The sequence below is a fragment of the Vombatus ursinus genome, unplaced genomic scaffold, assembly GCF_900497805.2.
Source record: "Vombatus ursinus unplaced genomic scaffold, bare-nosed wombat genome assembly UNPS02014793.1, whole genome shotgun sequence".
NCBI lineage: Eukaryota > Metazoa > Chordata > Mammalia > Diprotodontia > Vombatidae > Vombatus > Vombatus ursinus.
In genome coordinates this window covers 8,646,095-8,660,167 of record NW_020954571.1, presented here as the reverse complement: position 1 = coordinate 8,660,167, position 14,073 = coordinate 8,646,095, and the positions used below count along the sequence as shown (strand labels likewise).

Here is a 14,073-nt window from a genome sequence, read left to right as displayed (position 1 = left end):
TTTACTTAAGTTAATAAATAAGGTAAACAAAATTCCTGTGTTAACAGCTAATCTACTTAAGGGGGGGGAGGTTTAAACCTTTAGCTGGTATCAGTTTGCATACCAACAGAGAAGGGGCTACTTTGAAATAATTAATTCTTTTATATTAAAGCAGATTTGTCACAACCCCTGCCTCAAAAAGCATTTTTTCAAACAGTTGTAATTATTGCATGTACTAGAGAAAAACAAACTATGTCTCTTCCATACAAGAACCTATTCCATAGGTTTTCACATTCAGTTTGGCTTTTATTTTGTCTACCTTACTCTCCCTTCCCCACCCAAAAAAGGTCTAGATTAGTTAGATATTATTGGTCTAAATATTTCTGAGTATTTTAAGTTGCTAAGTGCTATGGGGACCTACTCATTTGAACCGATCTTATGATCCTTTTCTCTGTGGGGAAAAAAAAAGTGAAACTTGTGTTTCAAGCTGAAGTTCTGTTTCCTCCATGAAGTCTTCCCAGTGCCCAGTGTACTTCCTTCCTTCCTTCCCCCCTTTTAACTTTTTCTGTCTGTACCACTCATTTGGCACATACCCTGCCTTGTGATTTCCCAGACGCTGTTTTATTGTTATTTAGGTTTTTTTTCATATATATTGATCTTATCTCCTTATTACCTAGATGTCAGGCTTCAGAGCAGGAACTATACCATCCTCTTTCTTTGTGTTCCCTCTGATACTCAGCAAAGTGCCATATATATATGTAGGAAGGACTCGGCAAGTAATGTTTTTAGAAGAGTAGTTAGGAATGTGACTAGGCTTAGCTAAGGATATTTAGTGTGAGGCACTTTAGATATGTTTGCTGTTTTAAAGAATACAAAATTAATTGTCTGGACACAGTGTACATAAAGTGATCTCTGCATATGGTCCAGGCATAAAGAGATTGGCTGATACTAACCAAATTCAAATGATGGGAAATGCTGTTTTCACTCTAAGTTCATGTTATAAAAAGTTACATGAGAGTCTTATAAACTGATTTGAGAATAGCCTGAGCATGATCTCACCAACTGGAACAGAGTATTAAATAAAGCATGAAACCTTCTTCCTTCTTGGAAGGATCTGTTTTATAGATTTTAAAATACAGATATTCAGTGAAGTGGAGGAAAGCAGTGAACTGCCCATAAAGAACTAACAAGGGCAAATTGGTAAGTGTTTAAAATAATTGAATATGAGCAAAACTAAAGGGAATCGTGACATTATTCATTCAGCAATTGTATCTTCCCTACTCCCATGCTGACATGTTACAAGGAATAATCAGATGGATAGATAACATGAGAACAGATACAGAAATACAGCTGACGGACGAGTCCCTCTGTTTAGAGGAAACTGTGACTTTGTGTAAAGTGCCGATAGGAAATTTGGGAGCCTCTCTGGGATGTTTTTCCTGGAGTTGGAGGACTTTTCTTCCCCCTGGGATTGTGAAGTAGTTAACCATTGAAGTTTATCAGAAGCTTACTTCCTTTGTTGTTCCTTAGTATTTGCTTAAATAGCAGGTCTTGGAAGTCTAGACCAGAAGTATTCTGTGTTTGGGAAGCGTTTATAAACAACTGATCACTGACTCACAACACAACCTTAGAGAAGCATTTATTATGTAGCATGGGAGGACTGTTTTAAAAAAGCAAACAAACCAGCCGACCAGCCAGCCATGCTCTTAGAATGGGACACAAATCGTCCACCTCCAGATCTAATATGTTGATGGGATAGTATGAACTGAATTGTTTAGATATGTCTACAGTTGGGTTCATGAAACTTTTAGAGGGCTTTGGGGGCATTTTGTCACTGATACATTCTGTTTGTTTGATGGTTCAGGTTTATTTTGTAGTTTTGTTGGCAGGTGAAAGCCATTTTGGTGTGAGAATGACTATTTGAAAATAATTTTAAATGTGATTAGAGGAATCTTTTTATGAGAAATTTCCTTTCCTGAATCAGATGAGCATGACTTTGCATTTTAAAGGCTTAGAGGATAGTCTGGTGTCACTGAGAGACTGTGCCTTGCCCAGCATATGGCAGAGGCAGAACTTGAACACAGCTCTTCTCTGCTGTCCTCAAAGGCAGGCACTCTCGGGGCAGCTAGGTGGCATAGCGGGTAGAGCATCGGCCCTGGAGTCAGGATCTGAGTTCAAATCCAGCCTCAGACTCATAACACTCACTAGTTGTGTGACTCTGGGCAAGCCACTTAACCCCAGTTGCCTCATCACCAAAAAAAAAAAAAAAAAAAAAAAGGCAGGCACTTTGGGAGATGTAATCATCACGTGCATTAAAATAGGGGATTCAAGGAGGCTGCAGACAATTTTTACCAAAAACCATTTTATAATACGTTGTTGTTCAGCCATTTCAGTTGTGTCTGACTCTCCATGACCCTATTTGGGGTTTTCTTGGCAAAGATACTGGAGCAGTTTGCCATTTCCTTCTCCAAGTTGTTGTGCAGATGAGAAAACTGAGGCAAAGAGTTAAATGACTTGCCCAGGATCACACAGTTTGGAAGGGTAAGTGTCTGGGGCCAGATTTGAACTCAGGAAGATGAGTCTTCCTGACTCCAAGGCTGGTACTCTATCTACTGCACCATCTAGCTGCCCTTTTAAAAATACAGTACCTACTAAAGTTTATATATATTTTAGGGACTTCCACAATATTCCAAGGATTTATAAAGAGAAGAAAAGAGAAAATTTGTTTCTGTTTCTGCTATCTTCTCAAATATGTAAGGGTATTGATGAAAATTTGGAGATTTCTTTTGTGGTGTAGTTACTTAGCAGTATTAACATATTAGCCTTAATAAGCAAGGAAGATTTCTGTATATATTGTTCAACTTTTGTTTTGTAAGTGGTGATCATTTTTAAGCTTTGACAGTGGAGTTTGTTATGAAATGAAGCAAGAAACTTGGCATTTGTACATTGTGAGTCAGTTTTGACATCAGTCTGGACTGGGAATTAAATAGAGGATTCTGGTGTTGGATTGTGGCTGTACTCCAGTATCCTGATTCAAAGGCAGTCATAAGCAAGCTTCCCCACTAGGTTTCAGTCATTAATTTGTGGAGTTAGGGAAGAATCTGAGGAGGAAAATTGGGGGACTGCCTTGGATTTCCTGCCTTCCTGTTGAATCAGAAAACAGTGGGAGGCCCTTCCTTCCTATGAAATGCCATATCCTATTGCCTAAAATTCCCAGCATCTGCCTCCATTTTGGAGGTAGCCCCTTGGAGCACTTCTTTCATCAGCACTTTGAAGCGTCAGCTGTCCTCTGGCTGTCATTTACATTTTGCTGACTCCAGGTGTTTTTCAGTCATTTCCTCATCTCCATCCCACCCCCTACCCCATTATGGAATTTATTTTATAAAACCCAGACACTGTTCAGTGTTGTGTAGAGAGGTCACATAATATCATTTGAGAAAAACAAACAGAAACAAAAACCTTTTCTGTGGTCGTGATTTTAGTTTGATTTCCAGAGAATGCGCAAATCTACCTGGGCTCAAAACATGTATGCTTTACCCACAAAGCTATGGAAGTGCCAGGATCATAGATTTAGAGCTGGAAGCGACCTGAGGAGTCATTTAATCCATCACCTCATCGTACAAATGAAGGGTCTGAGGCCCAGGAAGTTTTTTGAACGGCCCCCATGGAACACATGTTTTTGACCTAGGTCCACCAGACTTTAAATGTTATATGTGTTCTACATCTGTGGACTAGTAAGGTGTTTGTCTTTCTTAAAAGGGGAAAAGACACTTTATGTGTGTTTCTCTGTCTTCTTATATACTTCAAAAGCAAGTTTTTCTATTAAATTGTTTATATTTCCTCTAATATAAATGTGTAGTTGAGGGCTAACATTTATTTCTTAATGTATTATTTCTTAATGTACAAAGATAGTTATTTTTGTATTTAATATTTCAAATCCTGTAATATATATACTAAAGGAACAAGTACTTCATAAGTCATTGGGACTATTCTATAATTTAGAAAATGGTCATGGTGAAATGGGACATTTCTTCTCTACTTCTCTTGCCCTCATGATTTATAAAGCGAGATAGCTGGGCAGATCCCAGACAGGAGGGGCACTGCTTCTTGAGCCCGGGAATGGGGATGAGCCATAGGGGATGACCGATTCCTAGGGTTATTTTATCTTCCCCTCTCTGATGCAGAACCATGGGACTTTGTATCCCCTTGAATCTGAAAGGGAGAAGGCTTTTTTTTTTTTAATTGCAGGGACCTTATCCTGAAAACTCTGGTTAGGCTTAGTGTATTGACAGCATGAAACCTGTATGTGTGTGTGGTGAGGAGGGGAGAGAGAATGGTAAGTGTATACTAACAGCATCCGTTGTTGCCTCGGGACCAAACTACACTCTCTTTAAAGGTTTTGCCTCTGGGGAAGATGCAAACTGAGAATCATCCTAAAAAAGAAGCCGTCTTTGAAGATTTACTTCACTGAGACTTCCCTCCCCTCCACCCCCCCTCGACCCGCATTGGCTTGCATTCTGAAGAACCCCAGCTTGTTTCGGAGCAATGGATGTGAAGGTCCAGCCCTGTTCTGAGATAAGCTTAGTTCAGAGCTGAGCACGTCCAGCGGTCTGTAGAAGCAAATACAAAAATTAGGACTGTTCCTTAGCTAGTCGGTGAGACTTAACAAGAGATTCTTTGGTATTCATCAGGTGCAGGGAAAAGGAAAATTTGAAGGCAGTTTCTTTTTTATGACAAAGGAAACATTTTGTTTCTGTGTGGGATCCTAGAATTATACAGCTGTAGAGCTGAGAGAGACCTCAGGAGCCATCATACAAAATCCTCATTTTACAGTTGAGGAAACTGAGGCCCAGAGCAGGAAAGAGATTTGCCCATGGGACACCTAAGTAATGAGTATCAGGGGTAGAATTTGAACCCAGGTCTTCTGATTCCAAAATCAAGGAGTCCTTGATTCTGGCAGGTGCAGGATCCCTTCTGCCTCTCTAGATTCAAATTCACATTTCAGGTTTTGTTGTTGTTTTTAGTTTATGAACTCCTCATAGAGCAATCAAAAGATTGCAAGTATCAGTAGAGAGGAAATGATCAGTATCCACTAAGGGGGCCTGTGCTGATGCTTCTTTGGAAGCACCTCGGAGTGTAAGCAGGATGTCTTCCTCAGACAGATGTCCTCAATCTGTGTAAGTGATGGCAGAGGCCTGTGAAGATCGACTATTTGGATTTCCAACTAATTTAATTTTGAAATTATGAATTTGAAAACTTGTTTATTTCAGAAGTAGAATCCAAGTAGTTTCACCAAAGCACCTTGGAATGAAAGTGCTTAGTACTTTTCCATAAATTTAAATTAAGGGATCATTTTAAAATTAAGGAATCTCTTTTGCCCCCTTTATCCAGATGCAAAAGGAGTACAAGATGTGGAGTGAAGAGATCTTATTTGAACTCAAATGTGTTGGAAAAGAAAATGGTTTTTGTTATCGCATCGGGGTGTGTGTGTGGAGGGGTAACACTAGCTTTATTTTCTCTCCATTTTTTAATTTTTCCATTCCTTACCTTGTCCTTTCTCTCTTTTTCTCTGCCCTCCTTTTTCCCTCCTTTCCATTTCTTCTTTTTCAGAAGCCCTTCAGAGGCCAGTAAATGCATCTGATTTTGAGCCACAAGGTCTGAGTGAAGCAGCTCGTTGGAACTCTAAGGAAAACCTTCTTGCTGGTCCCAGTGAAAATGACCCTAACCTTTTTGTTGCACTATATGATTTTGTGGCCAGTGGGGATAACACTCTAAGCATAACTAAAGGTAAGAGGACTGTGGGTTGCTAGAAGTGACTTTAAGAGACAAAATTTAAAGAAATTATAGCTTGGATTGGCCATCGCTTAAGTAAGTTAAATAATAAATTTAAAGTTTAGAATAGTAGAAACTGTTAGAAAAAAATGAAGAAATCATTTTAGTAAATAACTTCTTTAAAAAAATTCATACCCCATTAATGCTTAAGAAAAATAGAATTGTCCACATGTAAGGTGAAGTTTCTTTTACAATACAGAGTAAAACTGAACTAGATATTGAGACATTTTGATTTATATCTGTATCCTAATGTCTATCCATATCTGTGATAAAAGCATAATTTTTGATAAATGACTAATATTAGGAATGGCCCAGATTAGCCATAATATCTAGATATCTAGATACATGTTTCTATATACATGTGAACATATGCACATAAGAATGGATTTTGCGAAAGTGAAGTAAACTGTATATTTAGGGATCTAAAGAAATCAACATACTAATTGCATAAGATTAAAAAGATACTAAATAACATGCTGACCTGGAATCCTATAGAGGATGACGTATCTAACTTGGTTTTCTTCTAAAGGTGAAAAGCTCCGTGTCTTGGGCTATAATCACAATGGAGAATGGTGCGAAGCCCAAACCAAGAATGGACAGGGGTGGGTTCCAAGCAACTATATCACCCCAGTCAACAGTTTGGAGAAACATTCCTGGTACCATGGGCCTGTGTCACGAAATGCCGCTGAATACCTGCTGAGCAGTGGAATCAATGGCAGCTTTCTGGTTCGAGAGAGTGAGAGCAGCCCAGGCCAGCGGTCCATCTCACTAAGATATGAAGGAAGGGTGTACCACTACAGGATAAACACTGCATCTGATGGAAAGGTAGGATTTCCAGAGAAGGTTGAGATGGAGCCGTAGGAACGGAAACTATTGAAGTTCAAATTTGGCTTCATACGCTTACTATCTCTGTGACTCTGGGCAAGTTACTTAACCTCTATTTGCCTCAATTTTCTTGTCTTGAAAATGGAAATAAGAATAGTATCGGGGGAGATAGTTACATGGCTCATGGGATAGAGTTGTGGGCCTGGAGTCAGGAAGACCTGAGTTCAAATCCAACCTCATCCTCTTACTGTGTCTGTGATTTTGGGCAAGTCCCTTAACCACTGTTTGCCTTAATCCACTGGAGAAGGAAATGGCAAACCATTCTGGTATCTTTGCCAAAAAACAACCACCTATGTATAGTATGGTCCATAGGGTCACAAAGAGTTAGACACAACTGAGCAACTGAACAATGACAACAACCTAGTGTTGTTGTAAGGATTTGTAAAGTGCTTTGAAAGCCTTAAAGATATGTGTGTGTGTGTGTGTACACACACACACACACATATTTATATTTATTATTAGTATAGCTATAAAAAAACCATAAACTTTACATAGACATCCACCTCAGTTTACAGATAAGGAAATCAAAGGCCAGAGAAGTTAGTGACTTGCCTAAGGTCACCCGGCTAGTTTGTTTTTTAACAGATTTAGGATTAAATCTTGGGACCCTTGAAATCAGGTCAAAGTGATATCTTCACTTGACTGAAGGATAGGAGTAGTCTGAAAGCCCTAAATTGGAGAAATTCTCTTTTTTGCCTTATACATGATGCATCAGAGTCCAATCAGGAGTACATTTCAGGTTTCATTTTGTGGATGGTAGCAATAATTTCCATTCTTTTTAAAAATTAATTTTTATTTTTAGTCTGAACTTAAACACCAAATAGAGATAGATAAATAGATAGATAGAGGTGTATATGGAGGCAGCTAGGTGGTATAGTTGGTAGAGCACTGGGCTAGAATCAGGAAGACCTAAGTTAAAATCTAGCCTCAGACAGTTACTAGCTGTGTGACCCTGTGCAAATTACTCAAGTCCTGTTTGCCTCAGTTTCATCAACTGTAAAATAATTACAGTGCTTACCTCATAGAGTTGTTGTGAGGATCAAATGAGGTGATATTTGTAAAAGTGCTTAGCATGATGCCTGGTACATAATAGGCCCTATATAAATGTTAGCTATGCTTTTATTTATAGATATTTCTCTACATGTCTATATCTATATACCTACATATATGAACAGAAAAAAGGATTATACATGAAACCATGAAACTCTAGGTTTCTATTATATATAGCTTGCTTTTCTTTTTTAATATGTAATCAGAACAGCCTGTAGCTTTCAAAGCTATTCTGCTTGTCTGGCCTTCTTTCTGACATGCCTTCTGTTCTTTTCTCCCAGTTTGGAGGAAAAAAAAAAGATTCCCTAATGATGCTCTTTTCTCTTTTCTTCTTTTCTCCTCCCCTTCCCTTCATCTTTCTTTTCTCCTTCCCCTTTATCCCCTTCCCATTCCCCTTTCTGCTACTCCATCTTTATATCCCCCTTGTTCTGCCACCCTCCAGTCCCATGGGGGAGGAAGAAGAAAAACAAAGCCCTTCTAACTAATATACACAGTTAAGCAAAGCAGATTCTTACATTGGCTGTATCTGAAAATTTATAGCTTATTCTTCATCTTTAGTTCACCACTTCTTTGTCACACTTCATCACCAGCTCTCTGGAATCATATTTGGTCATTGCATTGGTCCGCATTCTTAAGTCTTTCGAAGTTGTTTTTCTTTATTATATATAAATCATTTTCATGGCTCTGCTGAGTACCCGCTGATCCGGGTCTTCCCAGGTATCTTTGAAACTGTTAATTTCACAGTTTCTTACAGAGCAGTACTATATTCTAGGATTTGGCCCTGAGGCCAGATCCAGTACGTTGCTTGTTGTTGTATGGCCTGTGATCTAAGAACGTTTTTATATTTTTAACTTAGCTAGCCTGCCATGTAAAAACAGACTGTGGTCCAGATTTGCTGACCCCTGCTATATCCCATTATATTCATATAGCATAGAAAGATAACCGCTTGTTTCCATTTCTCTGCTACTGTAAAAAAAAACTGTTATGAATATTTTTATACCAAAGGATCTTTTTTCTCTTTGATCTTTTTAGGGAATAGGTTTAGTAGTGGCATGTTTGGGTAAAAGGATATGTTCAATTTAATAACTTTGGGGGCATTGTTCTAAATTACTTTCTAGAATGTCTACACCAGTTCATGTCTCCACAAACAATGCATTAATGTGCTTTTTCCCCCACAACCCCTCCAGCAATTGTCATTTTTCTTTTTTTGTCAACTTTGCCAATCTAGTGAGCTTGAAGTGGAATATCAGAAGTTGCTTTAGTTTGTATTTTTCTAATTATTTGTGATGTGAAACATTTTTTTTCATATGGTTGTTGACAGCTTGTACTTCTTCCTTTGGAAACCACCAGCTCATTTATTGGAAAATAATTTTCATTGTTCTTTATGAAAGTGCTGGCTGGAGTCATATTTTATTACAGTTCCAAAGAATTGTACTAATGCTTTGTTGTATTGGACTTTTGTTCATTTAGATAACTCTTGAAATACATGGCTTATCAGCTGGGGTTCTGGAACTTCTTTATATATTTATTTTTATCCCAGTGGTTTATTTGTAAGGGATTTGGACCTGGATAACTTAGCTCGGATAATTGAACCCTCAGGAGTCAGTGGGTAAGGCATAAAAATCATTTCCCTAGGCTAACCTAATTAGTATTTTCTTTTTTTTTTCAGAATCTGCTATTTGAAATGTTAAGCTAGAGTCCTTTTTTTTTTCACTAATACCTGATTTCATGAATTCCTTAATTTCTTCTCTTTCCAGTTATCAGCCACCTTTAATGCAGTTCCTGTGTGCACTGGGCTCTTAGTAAATGTTAATATATAATATGGCTCGAGACATAATAGCCCTTAGCTCATCACTTTCTAAAATGTTGAGCTAGGCTTTTCTATCTAGGTGCTCCCCTAGAGATGTTGACCCTTTGGGAAATATATTCAATTCATTTGTAGGGTTTACTGTTCCAAGGAGCACTAGCTTTGAGTTGTTCTATCCCATCCACCTCAGAGTAATTTTCTGAAGCTGAATATCTGGATCCCATTACAGATATTTATCCAGGACAACAGTCATCCAGAAAAAGGTGATCAGTTTGGGTTTGTCCTAAGCAAGCTTGCTTATTAGTCTTTAATTAGAAAAGACAGTGTTCTGGGCCCCCTCCTGGCCAAAAATTATATTTGATTAGCATTCTTAAGATTGGATACAAAAAATTGTGACCTGTTCTGACATTCGATTAGCTGATGGGTGACTTAAAATATTGGTCAGAGAAAAAAAGAGTTTAAAAAGTAATTTCCAGAGATGATGGTGCCCCGTTCTAGGCCTCCTCCGTATAAAAACCAATAGTATTCCAAGCAGGTTCTTTTTGTTGCAGGCTCCTTACAGGGGGATTACTTTTGTGCGATTACATTCACCCCGGGGTAACAGATTGGATTTCTAGGTACTAATCTTTGCCCTCTTGCCCCCAAATAAGGATTTTTCTTCCCTCATCTGTCTGAGCACCTGGAAACACCTCAGCCTTTAGTGTCATTAGTCAGCCCCTCTGAGGAATTTAATATCCACAGCTGGGATGAATGACTTTGGTGGGATCATATCCTGTGACTGAGTGAAAACAGCATAGGAAGGGAGAGGTATTGCAAAAATGTGTGGAACTGCTGCTTGGCATTAAAAGTATGCCTAACATAGCAGAGCTTTGATACAGTTTTTTGCAAGCTTCCAAAGGGAAATTTTAAGGGTGATTAGAAAGGGTAGGCTGAGTTTGACTATGCTTAATTATTCTTATTTTCATATTAGCTAATCTTTAAAAAATGTATTGGAGTAGAGCAGATTTGCAAATAAGTCCCCTAAGGATTTTTCCTTTTGCCTCCACCCTCTTGGCTCATCTCTCTCTGTGTTCCCGGGCTTGCATAGAGGAGTTTATAAATTACCATTTCCAGCCAGCTGACCCAAAGCTGCCAGACCTGGGCCACTAGTCTACTCCAGAAAGCTTTTGTTTTGAATTAGAAGCTCTTATTCTTCTCTTCCCTAACCAAGTTGAGCAATCATCATTTTCTGGTTGGCTTTAAAATCTCTTAAGTTTTCATAACAAAGATTACTGGGATTTTATCACAATTCTTTGGGTATTTTTGGAGTTTAGGACCATGGCATGAGAGCGATCTTGAAGTTCGTGTTTTGGTTGGTTTGTTCATTTTTTCAGGTGTTCTGGTTACTGTAGGCTATGTTTTCATTTATTCAAGTTCATTGTAGTTCTCACATTGCCAGCACTTGCCTGTAGTGATAATTTAGACCTTTTATTTCTTTTTCCTAGGAAGAGAGGTTCAGTATTCATTATAATTTCGTTTTTATGGATTGCTCTGATGACAAGTTAAATATGTTTAGGTTGATGAGTAGGGTATGGGTAAAAACAATGAATTAATTCTGTAATCTTTCAAGTTTTCTAAACTTTACCTACCTTAAAGGACTTAACAGGTGTGGTAGAATTAGAGCAGAACTAGTAAAGTACCACTGAATCTTCCCATGCAGAAAAGGCTGGATTTATTGCACTGGTGTGCTGGTAAATTTTAACAACTGGCTCTCTGGGGGGGAAATGTACACATGACACATTTTAAAATTTAATCTCCATTATTAACATTTTCTCCATCACTTTCTTAAGTCCAGATAATCAACAAAACAATAATTCTAGCCCTGATTTGTAGCTTTGCCAATTTTTGAGGTGTAAATGCTCACACTGAAAATTTAACAGTCGACTCTTAAGAACTGTCTGCTGGCTCCAGTACACCATTGGCTTAGAGCCTTCCTGGTAGTATATAGAAGATCCCAAGGGAGCATTGGCTCTGGGGCAAAGCAGCCTGTAAACATTGTATGGGAGAGCATTCTATTTTGCGCAGTGCTGCACAAGTTAAGCTTAGTTAAGCCTCTGGGTCTGGTTGTTAGCAGTAAAATGTAGTCTCTCTCTTTTTTTTTTTTTGGACAAGGAGATATTTCAGGTTACTGGAATGATTAGAAAGAGGTAGTCCTAGAAATGTGCTGTATGTGTGAAATATTCAGAGCCAAAGTACCAGGCCATTCATAGTTGTTAATTTCACTTTCTTCTCTGAACATGCCATGAATTCCTGATGCAGATTGCAGCTCATCAGCATAATTCTTCCCCAGAGAACATGGTACAGAATTGAGGAAGGAGGATGCCAGACTGGAGCATTGGGAAATGGTCATGAACAGAATGTACGGTATAAGACAGTAGCTTTAATGTTTAATGAGTTTTAGTATGTAAATTTTATAATGGAAGAGGAAATAAGTCACAGGAATTATAAATTTAATTATTGAAAAGGATGAAGTTAACCTTCTCTGTGAAACTTGCCATAATTTGGAAATGTCTTTAACAAAGTAGCCTATGAGGGAAGAAAAGAGGTCTAAGAGCAGAATTTATATAAATAAGGGCTTAGGGGAACTATTAAAAGGGTTCTATGCCACAGAAGGAGTGTGATCTTGTGGTATCAGGTGAAACTTCTTGGATGTAGACTCTGTGCTTCATACTGTAACTAGGAGAAACTGGGTAATGAGCATTCTTCCCAGGTGAGTTTGCCCCATCCCTAATAGCCAAATGCATCTTCTGTTCCATGTGGTTCCAGGTAGCTTATTTCTAGGGATTTGTTATTCTAAGGAGCATCCTGTAGAATTTGTATACCCTTGCATCTTCTCCATAATCTTGAAAATAATGGAAGAGGGAGGATTTGGAGCATTATTAGCACTTTATTGACATAACTGAATCTCTGTTGGCTTCTCTTGGGAGAAGTAGGGAAGGGATTATAAAGTGTCCTTTACCTTCTACTTAATTTTCTATATAAACCATGCTTATATTGTTAATATCTAACATAGAAGGGAACTCTGTACATAACAATATATATGTTATACAAACCACAAATCTCAGAAATCCAGCACACCAACTTTGTTTTTCCTTAACTTGCGAGGTCTGGATGCCTGTGTTTATGTGTGACTCATGTTATCACTAGAACAATTCACTTTGTGGTTTCTCTTCATGTACTTTGAAGAAATTTAGTGGTATACATGCTTGGGCCACACTCCCCCTTCTAAGCAGTTCAAAGAGTATTACCAAATAAACCGGCATAAATCATCAGCATTTCTATGTATTAGCAACACAGTCCAAGCAGTAAGAGATAGAAAGAGAAATCCCATTTAAAATAACTGTAGACAATATCAAAAAACAAAACAAAACAAAACTTAGGAGTCTTCCCCTTAGGAGACAAACCCAGGAACTATATGAATACAACTATAAAACATTTCACACAAATCAAGTCAGATCTAAACAGTTGGAAAAATATTAATTACTCATGGATAGGCAGAGCCAATATGATAAAAATGACACTTCTACCTAAATTAATCTATTCAGTGCCATACCAGTCAAAGTGCCATACCAGTCAAAGTACCAAAAATTATTTTATAGAGCTAGAAAAAATAATAACAAAATTCATCAGGAAGAACAAAAGTTCAAGGATATCAAAGGAAATGCAATGAAAAAAAATGCAAAGGAAGACAGTCTAGCCATACCAGATCTTAAACTGTGTTATAAAGTGATAATTATCAAAACAATCTGGTACTGGCTAAGAAATAGAGTGGTAGATCAATGGAATAGATTAAGTACAAATTACATTATAGTGAATGACCACAGAAATCTAGTATATGATAAACCCAAAGATCCAAGCTTTTGGACCAAAAATTATTACTTGACAAAAAACTACTGGGAAAAATAGAAAACAGTATGGCAAAAAACAAACAAACAAACAAAAACAAAACAGTATGGCAGAAACTAGGTATATAGACCAACATCTCACAATGTATACCTTCAGGTCAAATTGGGTACATAATTTACACCTAAATGGTGATACCATAAGCAAATTAAGAGAGCATGGAATAGTTTATCTGTCAGATTTGTGGATAAGGGAAGAATTTAGGACCAAAGAAGATATAGAGAACATTTTAAAATGTTAAATAGATAATTTTCATTATATAAAATTAAAAAGTTATTGCACAAACAAAACCAATGCAACCAAAATTATAAAGAAAACAGAAAACTGGGGGGGGGGGCGGATTTTGCAACAAGTATCTCTGATAAAGGCCTCATTTCTCAAATATATAGAGAACTGAATCAAATTTATTTTAAAAAAAATTTTTAAGTCATTCCCCAGTTGATAAATGGTCAAAGGATACGAATAGGCAATTTTCAGACAAGGAAATCAAAGCTGTCTATAGTCATATGAAAAAATGCTCTAAATCACAATTGATGAGAGAAATACAAATTAAAATAACTCTGAGGTACCACCTCACA

General features: G+C 37.7%; 1 protein-coding gene across 2 annotated transcripts in view; it reads left to right on the top strand.

Moving 5' to 3' along the window:
- The window catches only part of ABL1 (ABL proto-oncogene 1, non-receptor tyrosine kinase), a 202,824-nt gene that overhangs the window by 145,861 nt on the left and 42,890 nt on the right, over positions 1-14,073 (top strand). For both annotated transcript variants that reach the window (XM_027869464.1, XM_027869465.1), the window contains exons 2-3: positions 5,590-5,766; positions 6,341-6,636. In XM_027869464.1, coding sequence (XP_027725265.1) covers positions 5,590-5,766; positions 6,341-6,636 — 473 coding nt within the window. The remainder of the gene's footprint in view (positions 1-5,589; positions 5,767-6,340; positions 6,637-14,073) is intronic.